We start from the raw sequence: 22,638 nt of genomic DNA on the forward strand, positions 1-22,638 counted from the left end.
CTGGGCTTGAACACCTCCAGGGGACATCCACAACTTCTCTGGGCAACTTGTCCCAGTGTCTCTCCACCCTCACTGTCAAGAATTTATTCCTCATTTCCAGTCTAAATCTGCCCTCCTTAAGCTTCAATCCATTGCAAATCTTCAACCTAATAATCCAACCTAGACCCCCCCTGGCACAACTTCAGGCCATGGTCTACCAGCTTCAATAGCAGCTGCTTCGATTTATATCTGCCTGAGATCCTGCTCCTGGAATCTGGCAGCTGGGTGAAGAAAGAGCAGGTGCTGGAAGCTTTTCTGCTGTCAGTTGAAAATACCTTTGCAGTCTAAACTTAAGTGTCCATCATCAAACATGCAACCAGCTGCAGCTCAGTATCAAGGTGACAGGACACATCAAAAGGAGGCAAAGGATGCAGCTGAGAGCAGCGAGCTGCTGGAAGAGGCTGCCCAGGGAGGTGCTGGAGTCACCACCCCTGCAGGTGTGCAGGCAGCTCTTGGTGTCGTGCTGCAGGATGCAGTTTGGTGGTTATGGTAGTTGGGTTGTGATTGGACTCCAGGATCTTTAAGGTCTTTCCCAGCCTCAGTGGTTCTCTGATAAACCAGAAACCACTTCAGGGTCAGCAAGGCTCAGGACTCTTCCCTCCTGCAGTGCCATGGAACTGGAGGTTGGTTAATGGGCAGAGGAAATGCACAGCATCTCTAGAAAGGATTTAATTCAGAAGTGGCAGGAAAAGATGATTAATGAGTGACACTGCTACAGTGCCCTCCTGGTGAGGCCACCTGCAGGCCAGCCAATTAACCTCCTTACCAGCATCTATGCCCCGGACTTCCACCTCCATTTGGCTGTGTCAAATGTGCCACTTCTCTAGCTTCATTAATGGATTTCTATTTTTAGGTGCTGGACTCAACACGAGCAGTGGGACAAAATAATCCCCAGTGAGGCTTCCATTCCTGGCCCCTTCCTTCCAGTACTCAATTCTTCACCTGGCCTTGCTGCAGCTCCAAGCATGAGCCAGGAGAGAGGCAGCACCTGCAGAGCAGCAGCAAACCACCCAGGGCTTGCTGGAGTTTGTTTTGGTGGCGAGGTCCTTGGTGGTTTGAAGAGTCAAAGCCTGGGTGAGCAGCAAATGGCTTTGGGATCATTGATCAAATGCCAGCCCAAGACCACAAGACAAGCAGGAAGGTCTTTAGCACAGGAACAGGAGGAGGGTTTTGGCACACAGAAGGAACCAGGAGGTGCAGGAGCTGTCAGCAGTGCCTCAGAGGCTGTGCTCAAGCTGCAGAGCAAGAGAGGTGGAAATCCAGAAATTGAAAGGCCAGCAAAGCTCCCTGTGGAGACTGCCCAGGAGCAGCAGTGTCCTGGCACACCCAGCCAGCAGGGGAAGGCAGCTGGGGAAGCTTTCAGCACTTTCTCTGCTGACCCAAACCCACCCAAATGACCTTAGCCCTACAAAAATGGTTGTCAGCAGAACTGCCCTACTCAGGCAAAGAGCTACAGGTCAGGCTGCCTTTCAGAGCCCACACCTTGAAGGACAACTGAAAGCCAAGGCATTACAAACACAGCTCAAGGTCTACACAGCCACCCAAACACTGAGCCACCTCCTGCTTCACAGCTCAGCTCCCTTTGGAGACTGCCCCAGGGTCTGCACAGCCACCCAAACACTGAGCCACCTCCTGCTTCACAGCTCAGCTCAGCTGTCTTATTTCTTGAACTAGACTGAATCACTCCTTGGTCCTCCTCTCCACGGAACAGAAGAGCTCCAAGCTCATCCAGCCTCATCCAGGGATGAGGCTTCCACCACCTCCATGGGCAACCCCTTTCAGGCTCTCGCCACCCTCCTGGGGAAGAACTTCCTAACATCCAGTCTGACTCTCCCCATTTCCAGCTTTGTTCCTTTCCCCCCCGTCCTATTACTCCCTGACAGCCTAAAACATCCCTTCCCAGCTTTCTTGTAGCCCACTTCAGATACTGAAAGGCCACAATAAGGTCATCTCAGAGCCTTCTCCTCTCCAGACTGAGCAGCCCAACTCCCTCAGCCTGTCCTCACAGCAGAGCAACTTCAGCCCTCTGCTCATAATGAGGTTTTTGGTTCTGGGAGGGGGGAACAAGACAAACTGTAGCTTTGTTGACAGCTCCTACACACCCTCAGTACAGCTGTGGCCAAGATGCAGGATCCAGGGAGCAATTTAGGAGCATCTTCACTCAGAGAACTGCGGCAAAGGCTCAGTGAGGCTGCAGGGAGGTGCAGCAGGACATCATGCAGTCGGCTGGTGGCTTTTGCATCCCTTTTGCCTATCAACCCAAACCTCCTCAGCAGAATTCAGATGCTGTGCACTGCTCTGCACACACAGGACACGACAGCCTGACGTGCCCTTGTGCCACCCTGTCATCGCTGGCACTAGCAGCCAGATGTAGCAGCAGCTGCTTCGCTGCATGAGAAACAAACCTGATGGTCTTGCTCCGATACTCACTGCCCTCAAAAGGAGCAGCAGGTGCACTGTAGGGGCTGCATTCTGCTCCTCAAGTGTCTTCAAGGGGACAAGGGGCAGGAGCTGGAGGTTGGGAGATGAGCTGCAGGGCTACGAGGAGCCACAGGGGCACAGCAGGGTCCTGAGCTCATGGCTCTGGCCATCAGGCTCCAGATAGCTCAGTGCCAGCACAGCTGAGGGGAGTGGAACTCTGGAGCAGGCTGCGCAGGGAGATGTCTGAGGCCACATCCCTGGAGATATTCAGGGTGAGGCTTGACAGGGCTCTGGGCTCTTCTTCCACTTAGAAGTCACAATAACCTGTCTAGTTCCTGCCTGGTCTTGGCACCCCCTGAGCAGCAAACCACAGAGTCTCTATGGCCCACACAGCCAGAGCTGGGGTGTGTGAGCCCAGAGCAGACACCACAAAGCAGGAGGAAGCTCTGTCTCAGCCCCTGCCACTGACAACTGCTCCCTGGTTTACTCTCTGACACTGGACTGTGAGCACAGGCTCTGGCAGCAGCACAGAGGCGGCAGCCAAGAGAAGCCAACTGAGAGGCAACCTTCAGCACAGCACATGGGTGGACAAATACCCTCAAGGCAATGGCAAAAAGGGAGACCTTAGAGCAGCCTCCCAGTTCCTGAAGGGGCTACGAGCAGGCTGCAGAGGGACTGTGCCCAAAGGCCTGCAGGGACAGGCCCAGAGGCAATGGTTTGAAATGAGAGCAGAGCAGATTGAGATGGGATGTGAGGAACAAGTTCTGCACCAGGAGGCTGCTGGAGCACTGCAACAGGAGGTAGCTGAGGCCCCACCTCTGGAGCTATTCCAGGTGACCCCAGGCTTTTGGTGGTCCCAGCCCCCAGTGCAGCTCCAGCAGGACAAACCTGCCCTGGCTCCTCCAGCCTGGCCATGGGGTGCGACATCTCTGAACACCTGAGCTGAGCCCTCACTGGTGGGAAAAGTGAAATTTCTCTTCCTTTTAAGACACCTAAATTAAGCTGTGGCAGATGTTGTCATGGGAGACAAGCACCTAACTCCCATCCCCAGTGCAGCTCAAGTCAATGTGGCATGGGGATGTGAAGAGCTGCCTGGACACAAGCTGTTGACTTTGTGGTGGGCTAAATCACTACCTCGAGTGTCAGGGAGCTGCAGGAGTGAGTCTGCTTTGGAAGAGGAGCTAGGAGCTGAGGCTGGCAGCCTGGAGGGATGGACCTGCAGCATATCTGCCAGCCCTGGGCAAGTGCATTGGATACTGAGGGACCCCAAGGGGCTACAGACAGGAGCTGGGACACCAGACCACGTCACAGGGAGTTCTACTTGCAGACACCTAGTTGTAGCCTGCAGCTAAAGCCCACTCCAGGTGTCCTAACTGACAGCAGCAGAGAGAGAGAAGCAGCTGCAGAGGAAGCTGAGCTGGTCTGAGGTTGGTTGGACAAATCTCGTTGGAGGGACCCTCCCCTCTGCCCAGAGGAGCACAGAGGAGATCAGATGAGACAGCAGACAGCTGAAAAGGAGTGAGGGTGTCCCACCCTTTGTGGCTGTGCAAGAACCATCCTGGTTGGAAGAGACCTTTAGGATTGAGTCCTACCCTAAAGCCAGCACTGCCAAGACCACCAAGACATGGGTTAGCCATGGCCCCCAGCACCACATCTCCACAGCTCTGAAACCTCTCCAAGGGTGGGGACTCCACCACTGCCCTGGGCAGCCTGGACCAGAGCTTGACAGCCTTTTGGGGGAAGAAACTGTTCCTCACATCCAACCTAAACCTCCCCTGGTGCAACTTGAGGCTGCTTCCCCTTGTCCTGCTGCTTGTTCCTTGGGAGAAGAGACCAACCTCAGACACTGACTGAAGACTACAGCCCACAGCCCTGGGGCAAAGACTCAGCAGCCCCGAGGGCAGCTACACTTCATGCACACCTACACTGTCAGATTCTCCACCTGGCTCTTCCCAGAAGTAGCCCAGCCCTGGCAAGGGTAACTCCTAGCAAGGAGAGACCTGAGCTTGGCCACCTGCTCTCAGCCCCACACCTCCCTCCTGCAGAGCCCTCTCCAAAGGCAGAGAGAAGAATCCACAGGCAGAGGAACGCATGAGAGCCTCTGATGAGCTGAGAGGGGAGAAATCAGCTATTATTTATTCCATTAAATGGCTGCCTGATAGAAGCCACAAACACTAACTGGCACAGGCAGTTGTGGTATCAGAGTTCTTTGTTCTTGTTCTCATGCCCCAAGTATCTGTGGATTCAGTGGAAAATGAGCAAAAATTACCTAATTCATTTGCCTCTTTATACATCAACTCATCAAAAGCCTATTGAGATATTTCTTCCTGTTCCCTGCAACACAGCCCCCCCCCCCCCCCCCAGCCAGGCCTGGGAGGCTGTGAGGGTGGTGAATGCAGCACCTCAGTCCTTTGGGATAACAATGTAAAGGTGGAGAGTCAGAGGGGATGGAGCCAGACCTGTCCAGTGCCAGGACCAGAGGCAACAGGCACAAACACAGGAGGTTGCCTCTCAACATCAGGAGACAGCTCCTCACTGTGAGGGGGACCAAGCACTGGCACAGGCTGTCCGGGGAGGTGGTGGAGCCTCCACCCTTGGAGACAAGAAAGCCATCTGAGAGCTGGCATCATTCTGGCACACAGCTGTGGTGAATTGTGCCCACAGGACCCGGGAAGAGGCTCCTGTCTGGGAATCTCAGGCACTGCCAGTCTGAAGGGTTGTCTTGGGAAGAAAGTAGGCGGCAAAGGTCACATCACCATAGCTCTGCCAGCCCCACTCTGGAAGAGACTGCTGCAGAAGGGAGCAGTGGAGGCTTGATTTCCCTGCAGGCATCAGCCAGCCCGGCTGGAGGGCCTCAGCATCTCTCCCCACGGCTGCTGGTGGACTTTGGGCAGTCTCAGGTTTAGGGTTGGATTAGATGATCTTAAAGGTCTTTCCCAACCTAAATGATTCTCTGACGTGGTCCTGAGCAATCAGGTCTAAGTGTCCCTGCTTGAGATTGAACCAGATGACCTCCAGCGACCCCTTTTCAGCTCATCCATCCTGTGTCCCTGCACTCCCCTCACAGAGCCAGGTGGAACCTTGGCTGTGCTGTGTCGGCACAGCTCCCTGCTCCAAGGCTGCCGGACAAGCTGTGACCAGCAGAAGTTTGAAGCCTGCTGAAAGCCTCCTGCAGAAGAGAGAACCTGGTGAAAAGAAAAGAGCTTGCTTGGGCACATGACACATCCTGCTCTGCCCCAGGGAAAATTCCTGCTAAAGGTCACTGATTCAATTTATTTTTGACCCACTTTAAACTTTGGACGTGATTTGGTGAGCTCATTTTCACCGGGCTGAGCAGCACAGCTAATATGCCCTGGGTGCTAATCACTTCAATTAACAAAAACTAACTGTTGTGACTGATGTTCTCCCTGCCAGCCCAGCAGGGTCTCTGCTCATTTCTGTCACTCCACTTAGGGCTGGCTCCTCTCTTTGAGGCCAAAGTCAGGGTTTGGCTGCAACCTGCCCTCTTACACAGTCTCAGTGGGAAACTTAGAGTGGGAGTTTCAGGACATAGTTTGTCTTTCTAACAAAGGGCATCCTGGCTGTCCTCATCAGCTGGGGCTTGGTTGTCTTCACTACCTGGGTCTTGGTTGTCGTCACCAGCTGGGTCCTGAGTTTCCTTGTTGGTGTCTCACCACCTTCACTGTAACGAGTTTCTTCCCAACCTCCAGGCTCAATCTCCCCTCTTTCAGCCCAAAGCCACTGCCCCTTGTCCTATCAGCGCAAGCCCTTGTAGAAAGTTCCTTCCCAGCTTTCTTGTAGCCTCCTTCAGATACTGAAAGGCCACCAGAAGGTCTGCCCAGAGCCTCCTCTTCTCCAGGCTGAGCACAGATTCACTGATTGCATTGGGTCGGAAGGGACTCTCCGAGGGCATCTTGTCCAACCCCACCCTGCAGTCAGCAGGGACACCTCTGGCTAGATCAGGCTGCCCAGGGCCACATCAAGTCTGACTTTGAATGTCTCCAGGGACAGAGCCTCAAGCACACCCCCAGCAGCCCCAGTTCTCTCAGCCTGTCCCCACAGGGGAGGTGCTGCAGCCCTCTGACCACCTCTGTGGCCTCCTCCGGACCTCACAGAGTGAGAAACAGATTGCTGAGCTATGAAACCTGACTGTGCATCAGCAGAGAAGCAAAGCAATCATCCAGAGGGCAAAATGTGAGGGGCTCTCTGGAAAATGAGAAACATAATCAATGACTAAAGTGTTAGAAACAGTTAACAGCAGAGAGAGCTCTACAAGGTTTGCAGCTTTGTTTTTCTGTAGCTGCCTCTAGCTCAGTAGCTGGACCAAAATATTGCTAAGTTTAGAGCCAGGAAGATGCAGACTAAATATAGTGTAGAAAACAACACTTCATGAAGACAACAATCCAACAGTTTCAGCTGTGGGTGTCTTTGGTAAGAGGTTCACCCTTCGGTGGCTGGAAGCAGATCTTACTCACTGCAGTGGGAGCTGTGGCCAAGGCTCTTCTGAGCTCAAGGATGCTTTTACCCAGGCACATGAAGGACTTCTGAGCCTGCCTTTCATCCTCACAAACCATTTCTCTGCAGCCTACTCACTCTCTCTGCTTCTCTGTCAATTCTTTTCCTCCACTCTTGCCTAACAAAGACATCCCTCCCTTGGGTCCCACACATCTCCGGTCTGCAGACTGCCTCACATTGCTCTACCATCAAACTTCCCAGCCTGGCTGAGACCAGCAGGAATTCTGTTCCCCTCCAGTGACAGCAGCAAGCACCATGAGCTGCTCTTCATCCCGTGGCACCTTTCAGTAACACACAGGATGTGAAGTCACAGGCTGCAGTGGCAAAACCAGGCTCCTCCAAGCAGCTGGGGAAGGCATCCCAGTGCTCTGCCACCTCCAGCCTCCCAAGTGGTGAAGTGCCAGCCCAGCTAGCACCAGGTATGGGCTGCACACCTCTGAGGGCATGGCCCTCCTCCAGCTGCAGCCGAACTTCAGTGCCACCAGTGGTTAATGGAATCTGGTGAGAAGCTTTCTGTGTATGCACCAAGAACAGATCACATTCACTGGGATCACTTCACCATCGTGGCCAAAGCCAACCTCTGGTGCAGCAAATTCCAGAGCCCAGAATAAACATCAGGCAAGAGCACAGCTTCTGCCTCAGGCCAGGAGCTTTCAAAGCTGCAGCTCCATCACGCTTTGACGAACCCTGACCCAGTGGAAGCAGAGCAAGAGCTGCCCTCCTTCAAAAACAAACCCTCTGCCTCCTCTCTCCTCCTGCCTGTGACTAACCCCAATTAGAACTTGCTCTTTTCATCACGGCTCAGGCACCATTTGACGCACTGCTGAAGAAAGATGAACCTGAAAGCCTCGTCGGCACAGGAAGAATCACAAAGCTCATTCACAGGAGGCGCAGGGTGAGAAATGGGAAGCGAAAGCTCCACGAGGATGGAGCACTCTCAAACCCTCCGAAGCACTTGATGGATCTGTCCCCACCCTCTGTGATTAATACAGAAGCTATTTGGTCTCCCAGCATTTTGCTTGAGGAAGCTTTGATTTGAAAAATGAGACAAGTGCTTCCAATGCTGTCATTGATAGGAAATGAGGTGATAAAAGAGAGCACACTTAAGCAGCTCTTAAATATTCATCATTAGAGCTGTCAAACTGCTCCACTATCCCCTCTCCTTCCACTTCCCCAAGCGTTCTGTCAGCAGCAAGGCAAACGGCAAAGCCGGGGGGGGGGGTGACAGGTCTAGAGTGCTGCAGAGGTAACCGCAGGAGGCCAAGCAGGCCTTGTTTGTTGGTCCAGACCCCAGCAGGGACACAGCCATCGAGCCAGATGTACCTAAGAATTTATCTGTTGTGAGGCTTTCAGCTGCTTTTCAGTTAATGAAGGCTACCATCAGAGGCTTCTCCCTCTGCCCCTTCCCGGCTCCGGTGCAGCAACGGAGCTTTTGACTCACCAACCCTTAATTGTTTCCTAGAAGTACATTCCAGGGTGGTTTTTAACCCCTGGCTAGACAAGAGGAAATCATCCAGTGCAGAATTACAACAAGCAAAACCAGCTACATGCTTCGAGGACTATGCAGATAATATCTGCTTAGATAACATCTGCCCCACACTGACAGGAGGGGCTCTCAGACCAGGACATCCCAAACATACCCCTCTCTATATTCATATCTAATATACATTTATATACACTGGGGGGGGGGGAACAGCAACCAGTGAGGGATCCAGATTATGAACTTCATTAACTTTTTAGCATGATAGTGTAGAAGAACTCCTACTGGGCTCTGCTTTTCCACTGTTCTGTGCACTGTGAGCCAAGAGCATGCAGGATCTCACCAGCAGCCACAGGGCCTGCTGGAGCAGGTGGCTGCTGCCCCAGCAAAGCAGCAGCTCAGGTTGCTCCTGACTGGACCAAATCTCTGCCTCAAAGGTTTCCAGGAGAGCAATAAGTGCTCGACCTGCAAATCCTCACTGTCTGGTTCACCACTACACAGCCATCTGCTGTGAGCTCAGCTGCTCCTACAGCACCTCTGCTTCATTCATTCACAGAATCATAGAACGGTTTGGGTCAGAAGGGACCTTCACAGGGCACCTTCTCCAGCCCCCCTGCAGTGGGCAGGGGCATCCCCCACCACAGCAGCTTGCTCAGGCTGCTCTTCATCTGTTTGATTCCAAAGGTATGAGTTCCTCCTGTGCTGGAAGGTCACACAAGGGAGCTACAGCTGCAGCAGCTCCAGAGCAGCCAAGACCTTAACCTGATGTAGAGCATCCTGTTGAGACCTCCAGATTCCTTCAGCATCCATTAAGTTGGCCCTTAAGGAGCAGCAAGGGCAAACTGTCACCAAGCATATAAGAACTACTGCTGGGACCATTTCCAACTTGGAAGAGAGTTGTGATGTTGACTCGAAAAGAGGCAGAGAGCAGCAGGAGGCAGTGGCTGGTGCAGAGGGACACTGCTCTCCAGCGCTGACACAGGAAACGGAGCCAAACGGCTTTGGCAGTAAACACCTCGGGAGGATGGATGTGTGAAGAATGGAACTGCCTCCAAAGGCCAATCCCTAAGCTAAGGGAACAAGACTAGGTCATAAAAATTGAAGAGGCTGGCATCTCAGTGTCACAGCTCACCTCAGAAGGCTCCTGTGAAAGTACCACAGCGTAGGGCTGGAACCTGCACTGAACAACCACCTGGGGAGGTCTGCCCTGCGCAGGCTGCAGGCAGCTCTCATAAAGCCACTTAGATCAGGGAGAAGTTGTGACCCAAGTGCTAGCAGACTGACAAGACAGGCCCCCTGGAACAGGCAAAGACTACTCCTCACTCCTTGTGCAAGTGGTGGGTGGATACTGAAACACTTCTGCTGTCACTCTTCAATTCTCTGTTCTGTGGCTTCACGTTTGAGCCTTCATCTGCTGCTTTTTATAGCCCGAGTGCAAGGAATGCAGCTGAACAAATGCTGCTACCCTCCACCAAGACACCCAGCCTGCTCTGAGCATTGACTCGTGGCCTCCAAGAGTTCACTCCCAGCTCACCTCCAAGTCATCTGGCGACTCCTCTGAGAAGTGACCACACCTGTGAGCAGAGCAGGCTGTGCTTAGAGCCTGGGGCAGGCTCAGCTCTGCTGGGGAGAACCAAAGAGCTTTGGCCAGCCACCTTGACACTGGGCACCCTTCCTTGATGCTGGGCACCCTTCCTTGACACTGGGCATCCATCCTTGATGCTGGGCACACTTCCTTGCCTAACAGAACCTGGCTACCAGCATGACACCATCTGGCTTCCCCTTACACAGGGCAGAACAGCTCAGACAGGTTTGGGTTGGAAGGGACCTTTCGAGGTCATCCAGCCCAACCCCCTGCAGCCACCAGGGACATCCTCCACTAGAGCAGGAGCTCAGAGCCTTTTCCAGCCTCACCTGGAATAGCTCCAGGGATGGAGCCTCAACCACCTCCCTGGGCAACCTGTTGCAGTGTTCCAGCAGCCTCCTGGTGCAGAACTTGTTCCTCACATCCAATCTCAACCTGCTCTGCTCCCATTTCAAACCACTGCCCCTGGTCCTGTCCCTGCAGGCCTTTGAGAGCAGTCCCTTTGCAGCCTGCTTGTAGCCTCCATTCAGCTACTGAAAGGCCTCTATGAAGACTTGGATAAATCCTGTAGGAACAGCACAAGGTCCACTTCACAGCTGTCAACCAACTGCCCACAGCAATGTGTGCTGCCCAGGGTGGGTTCAGCTCTGGTGTAATCCCACTGAAGCCAGGGAGCAGTCAGGAGAGGAGCAGGGCACAGGCCCCAGCAGGCGCCTCCAGCCACATCCCAATCCACTTCCCTAAGCTGGGCACTTTCCCACTTATTTAAATAATTATAGTGCAAGAGACATTTATAGAATGGGAAGTGTGGAACAAAGTTGGATTTAAACAAAAGTGAATGAAATAAAAAGGTGCATTTGGGGTTGGCAGAAAGAAAGAGACTATATTTGGAGTCTGGTCAGAAATTCAAGGCTTGTTTTTATCGCCTCTAAATATGGGAGCAGAATTTTGAGGTCCCTGGGACTGGAAGTGGTTCTGGAGGCACATCCTCTTTGGAAGAAGATTAGGGTAATTTTCCACACATTTATGACTATTAATAGAAGGAGAAAGAAAAATTTAACTGTCTGAGAATTGATGGAACCTTGCAAGAGCCTCAGAGCTGTGCATAGCTGCAGCCCAGAGCATGCACTTGCTGCTCTAAGAGGCATCTTAGATCAAAGCCTTCACTCATCCATCTCTTCATCCCAGAAGAAGATGAAAAGTTCTCAGGAATTCCTGATCTGTTCCAGAATGTACTTTTGAAGCTGTATTCAGGTAAAGTGAGGCTGAGTTCAACTGACACAGCTGTGCTAGCCCACGAGCAGTGACGGTGCCAGCGGCCACGTCCATGGTGGCCTTCCAAGGGTGCTGGCAGAACCTGCACACCCCTGCTGAACAGTGGCATGGCTCAGCTATTTCCTTCTCGGGCTGCCAGCCTGCCCAGTTGCTGGCTTCCTGTATTTTTGGATGCATTTGGGCTAACAGCCAAGTGACCTTGAGCTCAGCTGCTCTGCCATGCTGTCTGCCTGCTGCTTCCCTCCCTGCCTGCCTTCACCTGCAGAGCACAGGTCAGGGTGTCAGCTCATCCGGGCAGGACAACTTCCCTTGCCTCCTGTGCCCAGCAGGGAACAGCCTTCTGACAAAGACACAGTTCTCAGCTTCCTGACCTCAGTGGAGTAGTTTCAGGTTTTCCCTACACAGCAGAGTGGGGATGTCCAGGGAGGACCGCTGAGGGACCAGGGACAAGCCCTGAGGTGATGAAGCTCTTTAACACTTTTGTGCCCTCCACAGCATCTCCATCAGGAGACACTTAGTAGGGCTGAAGAAGCAGAGAGAAGAGGACTGCTGCCATGGTCCAGAGGTGTGACTGCAGCTCTCCTGGGCACGCTTCAGTCACCTTCAGCTGCCAGCTCCGGTACTGCCAGCAAGAGTTCCTGCACAGGCTGTGCAGAGCTGCCCAGGACCCTGGGTGAGCTCTTGGCTGCAGATGGCCTCAATGTCACAGCTCCCCTGTCCTCTGTCCCCAGGCCCGCAGGTTTCAGGTGAGCTCAGGATGGGAAGGCAAGCCACAGTGCAGCCTGGAGGTGTAAATGAGGAGTGCGTGGGACCCCTTGGTCCTCTGGAGAGGGAAGTGCAACTGTTGGCAGGCTGGATGGATGCAAACAGACCACACACCCCTCCTGCAAACCTCTTGCACAGCCAGCACACCCCAGCCTGCCTGTGAAACAGCATCAGGTTAACCACCTGCGTTCGCAGAATCACTCAGAGGCTTTTAAACCTCCTGATCTTAGTGGAAGAGGAAAGCTGAAAGCAGGGCACTTATTTATAATGAAGGCATTTACCAAAGCAAAATCCTGTTCTCTGTTTACCAAGTGGTACCAAATGGAGGATTCTGTGAGCAGGAGCATCAGAGAACTGTGAGAAATGTATCTGCATTATCTTGGTTAAACACCTCACTAATGGGAAGGAAAGACTAAAGGTCATCTGTCAAGTGCAGTTGTGAGGCAGGAAGAAAAATCTCTGATGTTGGATATCTGGAAACCTTTAGGCTCCTGATGTCTTTGTTGGAACAGTGGAAGTGTGATCAATGAATCATTAGGAGCCTGATAATGGAGGTCAGAGTGCCTTTTGATGAGGAGTTTAAGATGCTTCTATTCACCTGTCTCCAGATGGTTGATTGCTCTAATGTGACCAGACCCTCTCCAACACTTGAATTTTAAGTGTTTTAGAGATCCTCATTGTCAAATGCTTCTCCCTGATGCTTCATCACAAATGAATTGTGCAAATGAAACTCCAGGCAGGAGATTGGAGAGGCTGCAACCTTCCATAGAGCCTCACCATGTCCTGCAAAGTGCTTGCTAAAGCAAAGGTAGCTAACAGAAGACACCTGGAAAGGAGGAGGAAGCAGCTGGATCTCATCTTCTCTCCACACTGAGCTTCTGAGCAAGCAAACACACTCGTTCCTAATTCTAACCTCCTCCAGTTAATTTCTGGCCAACTGCAGCAGTGCACAGGTGAGATGAAATGAATTCATCTCTGCCCAGCTTCTCAAGAGCAAAGCCACCTTCAGCCTGGATGCTCTCTGATGCAAACTGTACTCTGCTTCTCCTTGGCTCTCTCGGTGACACTGACACTGGCTGCACAGCTCTGAGACTTGCAAAGCAATGTCTGACTAACCGAGAACCAGGCCACACACCCACGCCCACTGCTCTTCCAGGATCCCAGGTCCCACCTCATTTACACCAAAGTGAACCCTGAGCAAATCCACTGAGAGCCACTGGACTGTAAGAAGGGGACATCAGAGTGTGGAAGCTCTGAGCCAGAGCAGATGAACAGCAGTGCTCCACCTTTAGATGGCTTTGTAGAGCTAGAACAGGCAGGATTTTGCTCCTGCACCCTTTTAAAGCTCTGACAGCTCAAGTTGTCTTCTTGAAAGACAGTTCCAGGATTGGTTCTGAATTGATCAGGAGCAGCAAACAGTTTCTCACTGCACCTTTTCCACTCTCAGCCCCCGACAAGTTTCTGGTACTCTGCTTTCACCTGGTGAGGTCAGAAGATGAGTTAAGTCACTAATTAGACTGGTAGCTGTTCAAATCATGACTTCCCTTTACAGCTCCAAGCCATAGCACTCAATTGTCTCCCTGCCATCTGCTCTGGTGTCAAGATGTCCTCCTCTCCCAGTGACATGCTGTTGCCAATTGCAGCATTCTTGACATTTCAAAATGTCTTTGTTGAGAAGTTTGTGGTCTGCTTTGTGTTTCCACAGGGAAGTGTTGCTGAGCACCACCAGTGCTATGGGAATGGCTGCTGGTGGCAGTTTGCTCACCCTGGGCAGTGCCCTAGAAACTTCTGAAGCTTTGCAGTCACTTCTCCTAGCCCCTGCCAGTTTCACCTCCGAGGGAAGGGTTCATAGGGCTCCACCTGCTCTGTTTGCTGTTCTGCTCTCCACTTGCTCTGCATGTTCAATCCTTTCCTGACACAACATGCAAGTATAACACCAGGAAAAGTCATGCTGGGCACAAGGCCTCAGTCATCTCCTGCAGGTTCAGGACTGCAAAGTGACTCTCTCATTCAGCTTGCTGCTCTCAGTATGGACTGGCCATGTGCTGGACTATACAGAGTAAGGATTCACAGCTTGGAGAACCTCATCACCTCCAAGGTCACCTAGGGCAAACCTACTTTGGCAGGGAGCTTGGACCAGCTACCTCTAGAGGCCACTTCCAGCCCCTGCCACTCTACAGCTGTATGACCCAAGAGCTCAGACTGCAGGTCAGGAAGTCTCATGGCCCAGCTCTGAAGGCTCCAATTCAGCAGCAGCAGGGAGGTTACCTTGCAGTGGTCCTGGCTGTTCCTGCTCCCAGCCAACCCACCCCCGAGATGCTCCCAAAGCCTCTGCAGGACTGACTGAGCAGCCTACACAACTGGTTTAGTTTACTGCATGCCATGATAAAGTAACCTCTAATTGCTGCCAGTTTCCCCAGGGCAGGGGGCTGGGAGCTGTGGTTGCTCCAGGGAGCTGTGGGAGATCTCTGCTGCGGCATGGCAGCTGTGCCACCTGCACAAGACACACTTCTGCAAGAAGAGGCTTGGCAGGCTGCTGTAGGCATGAACCACAACTGCTCCTCCAAGAGAAGCCGTTCCTGCTTGAGCCAGGCTGTGGCCAGTTCCCTCAGGGATGAGGCCAGCTGGAGGGATTGCTGTTCCCTCTGGAATGCCATCCACACACTTCCACTCCCACCCCACCCCAGCAGCTACCTGCCTCAGCCACACTTATTCAGCTGCCTTGTGAGCATGGTCTAAAACCTGTGCATTGGCTCTAGGACTCATTTCAGTGCAAGAACTACATTAACCCAATCTGTTGAGAGTGGGTAATGATATTGAATCAGAGCCCTCAGCTGTGTGGCACTCAAAATGACAAATATTTAACAGAAATTCCCCTAATTTAGCCTGAACCACAACACCCATCCTGGGTACAGGCTCATACAGGTTTACAGATGACTCCTGTCTTACGTGAGTCACTCTTGGTTACATGTGGTTGAAACCCTCCCTAATATCTTGGATGGAATCTGTAAAGTGGCACAGTTCTGGGCACAAAAAGCTAAACCAAACCTTCTTTTCCCCCTTTCATTGATAACCATCAGATGAAAATGTGCTAGCAAGACCTTGAAGTGACTGCAACCACTGTAAGTGAAATATCCAAGCTGAAGCACAGCACTTAGTATCTTTTACTTGGACACCTACAGGCTACATTATCAAAATAGCTCGTGGGAGGCAGAGTTGCACACACAGAGGCTTTGTCACTTCGTGGCAGGACCTGCACGTACATTCCCCACTCATCACACCACCTCCCATGTGCATTCATCATGCTGGCCTTAAGGGCAGCTTGAGGAGTAGGACGGTCTGAAAACACACCAGGGACAGCACACACACAACCACAGAATGGTAGGGGTTGGAAAAGACCTTGGGAGATCGAGTCCAAGCCCCCTGCCAGAGCAGGATCACCCAGGGCAGGGCACACAGGAACACATCCAGGTCAGTTTGGAAAGTCTCCAGAGCAGGGAATTCACAACCTCTCTGGGCAGCCTGCTCCAGGACTCCAGCACCCTCACAATAAAGAAGCTTTTCCTCATTCTTAGGTTCCAGTTTGTGTCCATTGCCTCTTGTGCCATCACAGAGCGCCACTGACAAGAGCCTGACCCCTTCTTCTTACCCCCACCCTCAGAAAATGATGAAAACTCATAAAATCCCTGCTTGGGCTGCTCTTCTCCAGGCTAAACAGCTCCAAGTCTCTCAGCCTTTCCTCCTCAGACAGACGTTTCATTCCCTTCATCATCCTCACATCCTCCAGTGGAACTCTGGAACATCCCTGTCCCTCTTCCTGACTGAGCAGCCTCGCTCCTGAATGCCAGCATGGAGGACCAAAGGTTATACACTGGATCTGAGGACCTTTATCCAGGCTGATTGTCACACAGCAAGGTTTGAAGACACCTTTGGCAAGCAGCACACATCTCCATGTCACTCAGGGCTGGGAGAAGATCCAGGTGGTTGTAGTGTATGAGAGGCTGGGATCTATGCCTTGAGTTGAAAGTCACCAAAGAACTGTGTCCTAAGTGCACTGTCCTGCTTTGAGACCAAGGTAATCCTCCTTCCTCTAGCAGAACACCCAGATCTCCTTTGCACACACGAATGCTCTTACCTGCATTCCCCACGGGCAGGCAGCATTTTTATACACACAGGCCATGATTTTCTGCTGAAAACATGTCCCAGGAAGCCTCTTCTAAAGCCAGTGCTGGAAAATGGATCATTTCTGACTCACAAAAGCATCAGGATACAGGAGCTGGTATCAGCATTTTCAGCAGACAGATCTACTCTACTCAGATGCAGAGCACTGAGCCTCTTGCTCCATTTTGAACCTCTTCCTCCTTTTGAGTTGTCTTTGTGTCCTGTCAAGAACAAAAACAGTTGTGACTGTGGCACATCCTTTGTGAGGTGGATGAAGGCTTCCACACCTCCTCTCACTCCCAGTGTGGGCGACATTCCCAACCCTAGAGCAGAGGACTCCGTTTTGCTGCTCTGGTTGCAAGGGCAGACTTAATCACCACAAACCCCAGCACATGACAGATTTCTTCTAGAGGAGGGAATGTCTTTAGTGGCTTCTCTTCAACTTGTGGAAGGAATCTTCTGCCAAAAAGTAGGTCTCCCCTAGACAGGTGCTAAGAAGGGCTGACCCTGGAGAAGGAACATGTTACTACGGTGCCCTTCTTCCCATCACAAAGTCCTCACCCTTTCAATCCCCCTGGAAAAGCACCTAACAAAACCTGTCCACACCACTGCTGAGGCTTTCTACTGTTAAGACTATGCTACAAGAAAAAAAATTAAAATACAAATCAGGTCACAGCAAAGCTGATAAAAAAGCAAATCACATCCCAGCCTGTTCCCAGCCCAACTCCCTGCTGCACAGCAATAGGCACTGGGCGCAAGGGAAGCCCTCAAATTAGCTCAGCTTGGCTTTGTTTGCCCCAGAGCAACCCAGGGAAACCACACAGCCCCAGGCAGGCAACCCACCCAGATGATTATGCCCCCCCCCCCACACGTTCCACAACGCCTGCACTCAGCCAGGCCTCCCTCCTATCTCGCCAGCTATCTACCTCCTGCCTTCTTGGGGGTGTGCAGCCTGGAGCAGGCTCTGGGGGGACCTCAGAGCTGCCTGCCAGTAGCAGAAGGGATCCTACAGGAAGGCTGCAGAGAGACTTTTCATCAGCGTGTATGGAGATAGGCCAAGGGGGAATGGTCTGGAGCTGAGGCAGAACAGGGTTAGACTGGAGATGAGGAAGAGGTTCTTCAGTACAATGATGCTGAGGCTCTGGAGTGGGCTGCCCAGGGAGGCTGTGGCTGCCTCCTCCATGGGGGTGTCCAAGGCCAGGCTGGACGAGACCTTGAGCAGCTGAGTAGAGTTGAGAGGTGTCCCTGACCATGGCAGGGGGTTGGAGCAGATGAGCTCTGAGCTCCCTTCCAGGATTCTATGATTTTACAGGGTTAAAAAAAAGCACTGGGAAGCAGAGGTTGGGCCCCAAACTGTTGAATTTCATTTAGCTTCAGTGACCAAACTGCTCCTTCACAGGAAGAAACACTGCAACAGAGATGCCTCCTTCAAAGGGTACCGAGCAAGGGTGGAAGGGGATGACTTGGAGACAGTGTGGAGATTTTAAGGGCACTTCCTACTCTTTGCCCAAATTGCCAGCACTTTGGCTTCTGCTGATAAAAGTGTTGTCGAGAATGATCCCCAGAGTGGGTTCAGGAATTGGTTGAATCATCTTCTAACTACATCTGCTGCCATCCAGAGGTAATTGGCAAAAGTTTGAAGAGCAAATCTGAGTTAATACCTCTAAGTCAGCCAGGGAAGCTGTAGAGCAGAGCAACTCCAAGCAAGCACAGTGAACCCTGCAGCCCTGCTGAACAAAAACTGTGAAACTCAGAGATTTGTTATCCTTTCCCAGCAGCAAACAACCCCAGCAGTGCAGCACACAGCGCTGGTGCCTCACCTACACCCTGCATGATGCTCTCCCCTCATCTTTTGGAGTTTCAGCAAATTGCACTCTACCATTTTAATGTTTTCCATGCAGAGCTCAACTGTGGTTAAAAGAAGCCAACCTGCAGCCTCCTTCACCCCACAGAGATCCTGCACACTGCACAGAATCCCAGATCCCCCTCTCCTCTGCCCTGCTGAGGCCACACCTACCACAGAATCACAGAATGTCAGGGGCTAGAAGGGACCTCCAGAGCTCATCCAGTCCAACCCTCCTGCCAGAGCAGGGTCTCAATACCAGATCACACAGGAATGCATTCAGGCAGGTCTGGAATATCTCCAGGCTCACAGACGTCAGGGGTTGGAAGTGACCTAAACAGATCACTGAGTCCAACCCCCCTGCCACAGCAGGACCATCCAATCCAGCTCAGGGCACACAGGAGCACATCCAGACAGGCCTGGAAAGGCTCCAGAGGAGGAGACTCCACAACCTCTCTGGGCAGCCTGTGCCACTGCTCTGGGACCCTTCCAGGCAAGAAGTTCTCCCTTGTGCTGAGCTGGAATCTCCTGTGCTGTGGCTTCCATCCATTGCTGCTTGTCCTATCCCAGGGAGCAGTGAGCAGAGCCTGTCCCCCCCTCCTGACCCCCAGCCCTCAGATAGTTATAGACATTGATTCAATCCCCTCTCAGTCTTCTCTTCTCCAGACTAAGCAGCCCCAGGGCACTCAGCCTCTCCTCATGAAGCAGTGTTCCAGTCCCCTCATCATCCTCCTGGCCCTCTGCTGGACCTTCTCCAGCAGATCCCTGTCCCTCTGCAACTGGGGAGCCCAAAACTGGAGTGTCAGTGTTGACTCCAGGCAGATAAAGCAGGTGGCTGCAGGAGGGATGAGTTGAAGGTATGGACCAGGACTGCCCAAGCAGTGCACTCTGAACTTCCAAAGTATAAACGTATGCCTAAAGCTAAGTAACGCAGCTGCACCTCTCCAAAGACCTACCTTTAGAGTCAGCAGCAGCTGCAGCCTCAGGAGAGGAACCCATCAGTGCCCAACGTGATGCCATCTGGTGGCAAACGGGAAAGGTGTGGGTGTCCTCCGGGCTGGGTCTGAAGGCAGTGGGGCTCGAGTCATGCTCAGCACTGCAGACCTGGACACCAGCAACAAGATTTTGCGGGAGTTGAGCGTGCAAAGGATAAGCTGTGGCTAAGTCAGACAGGAGATTGCCTTCTGCCTTCACACACCAGATCCGGACAGGGGCTGAGCTGCTGGAAAGCAGCTGAGGGACCTGCAAGTCCTGGTAGACGAGAAGCTCCCCAGGAGCCAGCAGTGTGCTCTTGTGGCCAAGGGAGCAAATGGTCTCCTGAGGGCGGTTCTCCTGCCCCTCTGCTCTGCCCTAGGGAGGCCACACCTGGAGTACTGTGTCCAGCTCTGGGCTCCCCAGGTGAAGAGGCAGGGAACTACTGGACACAGGCCTAGCACTCCATAGAACCACAGAATCCACCAGGCTGGAAGAGAGCTCCAAGCTCAGCCAGCCCAACCTAGCACCCAGCCCTGGCCAGTCAACCAGACCATGGCACTAAGTGCCCCAGCCAGGCTTGGCTGCAACACCTCCAGGGACAGCGACTCCACCACCTCCCTGGGCAGCCCATTCCAGTGCCAATCACTCTCTCTGGCAAGAATTTGTCAACTGGGAGCAGAGACTGACCCTCAGCTGCCCCCAGCCTCCCCTCAGGAGCTGCAGAGAGCCAGGTGTCCCCTCAGCCTCCTCAGGTCACCAACTGTTGTGCTTCCAAACCACAGTAGACCCTGAGCCGTGCTACACCCGAGCCACACCATCGCCCCGGGGCGGGAGCCTCCCCAGCGCCATGAGATCTGCTTGTTCCCAATGCTGCTACCCAGCTTCTGGCTGCTTCACAACCTCACCTCTGTTTGGCAGTTGACTTTCCATTTCAAACAGGCAATTAGAGGGCTCCGTAAAGACCTCCAGTGGCCCAGGGCAGGACAGCGCCGCTCTGCCAAAGCAGCACGGGAGGGGCTGGAGGGACCTCTGGACAGCGAGTGCAATCCCCCTGCCTAGGGAAGGCCACGCAGGACCCCATCCAGGCGGGGTCTGAGTGTCTCCGGAGATGGAACCTCCACCTCCCCCGGGCAGCCTGAAAGAACTCCCTCCTCTGGCGTGGATGGAACTCCCAACTCCGCGGTCCGTAGCCAGCAGCACTACTTCCAGCCCACCCGGGAGCCCGCACAGCTTCGTAAACCTCCCCAGCTGCCTCCCCGGCGTGCCCGCGCCGCTCGCTGCCCCTCCGGGCCGCAGCCGGGCCCGCGCCTGTTCCGCCGGGAGGGCAGCCGCCGGGAGGGCAGCCGCCGGGAGGGCAGCCGCCGGGAGGGCAGCCGCCGGGAGGGCAGCCGCCGGGAGGGCAGCCGCCGGGAGGGCAGCCGCCGGGAGGGCAGCCGCCGGGAGGGCAGCCGCCGGGAGGGCAGCCGCCGGGAGGGCAGCCGCCGGGAGGGCAGCCGCCGGGAGGGCAGCGCAGGCGGCTCCGAGCTCCGGCGCCGCGGGACTGCCGCTCCCGGCGTGCTCTGCGCCGCGCCCGCCGCCGCCGCCGCTCTTCCGGCGCGGCCCGTCCCGGCCCTTCCTGCGCGCTGACCCGGGAGGGCTCCGCCGTGCTTCCGGCGCCGGCCGGGGCTGCCCACGTGTGCGGAGCGGCCTGGCCTGTGCCGCCCGGTGCCCGGCTGGCGTCCCCGCCATGGCGGCCCTGCGGGTGGAGGAGGTGCTGGCGGCAGCCGAGGAGCAGGAGGCGGAGAAGCGGCGGAGCGTAACGGTAGAGAAGGAGCTGGAACTGGAGTTCGACCTGGGCAACTTGCTGGCGCTGGACCGTAACCCGCCCGCGGCGGCGGGGCTGCGCGGGGCCGGGCCGCGGCGGGAGGCCCTGCTGCGGGCGCTGGCCCGCGACAACACGCAGCTGCTGGTGGCCCAGCTCTGGGAGCTGCCGGCCGAGCGCGCCGGCGGCGCCGGGGGACCGCTGGTGGCGCAGCTGCCCGAGCCCACCTTCCGCCTGCCGCGGGAGAAGCCGCCGCCGCGGCCGCGGCCACCGACGCGCTGGGAGCAGTTCGCGCGGCTGAAGGGCATCCGCAAACGCAAGCGGACCTCGCTGGTGTGGGACGAGCAGGCCAAAGAGTGGCGGCGGCGCTGGGGCTACCGGCGGGCTGGCGGCGACCCGGCCCGCGCCTGGCTGGCAGAGGTGCCGGAGGGAGCCGACCCGGAGGAGGACCAGTTCGCCAGGCTGCGGCGGGAGAAGCGGGAGCGGGTGGCACGCAACGAGCTCAACCGTCTGCGCAACCTGGCCCGCGCCCACCGGGCCGGGACCGCCGTCCCTGCCGCCCCCCTCCACCCCACGGGCCACCAGAGCCGAGAGGAGCTGGGTCACGTTGCCCGCGTCGCCCGCGTTTCCACCGCGTCCCTCGGCCGCTTCCAGCCGCGGCTGCCCAAGGAGTCGGCGGAGCCACCGTCCCGCAGCAGCGGCAAGAAACGTCGCTTCGAGCCGCTGCTGGGTAACCTGGCGGCCGAGCGCAGCCGGCAGCTGGAGCTGCTGCGGGACATGGGCAGCAAGAAGCCGGTGCTGGATATCACCCGCGCCGTCAACAAGCAGCTGCGGCAGGAGGAGGCCGAGGCAGCCGCCAACAAGGGCAAGAAGCAGTCGCGGCGGGGCAAGCGCGGCCGCCGGCAGCAGCGGGTTGGCCGCAGCGGCAAGAAGAGTGGAGCCAGGCGGCAGCAGCAGCGGCCTGCGGCCAGCAGCAGCGGTGGCAAGAGAAAGAAGGCATAAAGGACAGAGGGACTGCCGGCAGCGCGGGGCTGGGGATGCCCACCGAGGCGTGGGAAGGGACTGGCGCTGCAGCCTCCTGCCCGGTGCTCCGTTCCCGCAGCTATCTGTCAATAAAAACGCTCCAGCCTTTCTTAAGCGCTCTGCCTTTGGCTCTTGGCTGCCAGCCCAGGAGGGCTGTGTGCTCTGCCCCAGGGTTGCTGGTGGGGTATAGAGGGGTCAGGACCTCTAGTTTCGCAGGGGCAGACCGGGGACGTTGCTGAGCACAGCCGTCCCTTGCTCGGGCAGGTGTGAGCTGCGTTTCGCTGGAGTGAGAACCTGCTCAGCTGCAGCCTAGGGCCGCGGCTGCTGCCGTCTGCGCCGGGCGGTGGAGCTCTTGCTCTGTCCCTCAGTTTCTGGTGCTCGGCGCTGCCGTGTTTGAGCTCGGTTATAAAAGCAGCAGCAGAAGTGGCTGCGTTTCATTGCAGGGCTTCAGGAGCTGCACGGCTTTCTTAGAGGGTTCTGCTGATGGAAGAAAAAAGTAATCAGAGCTGGTGGCCAGCCCTTGAATTCAGAAACTAGCGTTGGTGTTGACCAGCAGGTGCGAACCTCCTTTTCTGCCTGCATCAAGAGTAAGCCAGCATTTGATGGAAACAGTTTCACACTGGTTTTGTTTACCAAGCAGTTCGAGTGCAGGTACTGGAAATGGTCTCAGACTTCTGCTTGTTTGAACTCTCTGGTGCCTTCTGTACACTTGAAATAAAAAGTGCCATTTGCTGTCCTCGTGTGTGGCTTGGTTA

General features: G+C 54.7%; 1 protein-coding gene and 1 long non-coding RNA gene across 2 annotated transcripts; one reads left to right on the plus strand and one right to left on the minus strand.

Annotated features, from left to right (window-relative positions):
* Positions 1-15,221: 15,221 nt before the first annotated feature.
* LOC135189790 (uncharacterized) lies at positions 15,222-20,352 on the minus strand. Its single transcript, XR_010308303.1, has 3 exons — positions 19,965-20,352; positions 19,041-19,188; positions 15,222-16,462 (listed from the first exon to the last, which is right to left on the minus strand). It is a non-coding gene; the product is annotated as an uncharacterized LOC135189790 (long non-coding RNA).
* A 325-nt stretch (positions 20,353-20,677) lies between these two features.
* On the plus strand, positions 20,678-22,619 carry RRS1 (ribosome biogenesis regulator 1 homolog). The gene has a single exon (XM_064170583.1). The coding sequence runs from the start codon at positions 20,786-20,788 to the stop codon at positions 21,860-21,862; it is 1,077 nt and encodes a 358-aa protein (XP_064026653.1). The 5' UTR covers positions 20,678-20,785; the 3' UTR covers positions 21,863-22,619.
* The last annotated feature ends 19 nt before the right edge of the window (positions 22,620-22,638 follow it).

The sequence above is a fragment of the Pogoniulus pusillus genome, chromosome 34, assembly GCF_015220805.1.
Source record: "Pogoniulus pusillus isolate bPogPus1 chromosome 34, bPogPus1.pri, whole genome shotgun sequence".
Lineage (NCBI taxonomy): Eukaryota > Metazoa > Chordata > Aves > Piciformes > Lybiidae > Pogoniulus > Pogoniulus pusillus.

What these genes read in the sequence shown, in the direction of transcription:
- RRS1 (XM_064170583.1), top strand. Translation starts at nt 20,786, where the DNA reads ATGGCGGCCCTGCGGGTGGAGGAGGTGCTGGCGGCAGCCGAGGAGCAG.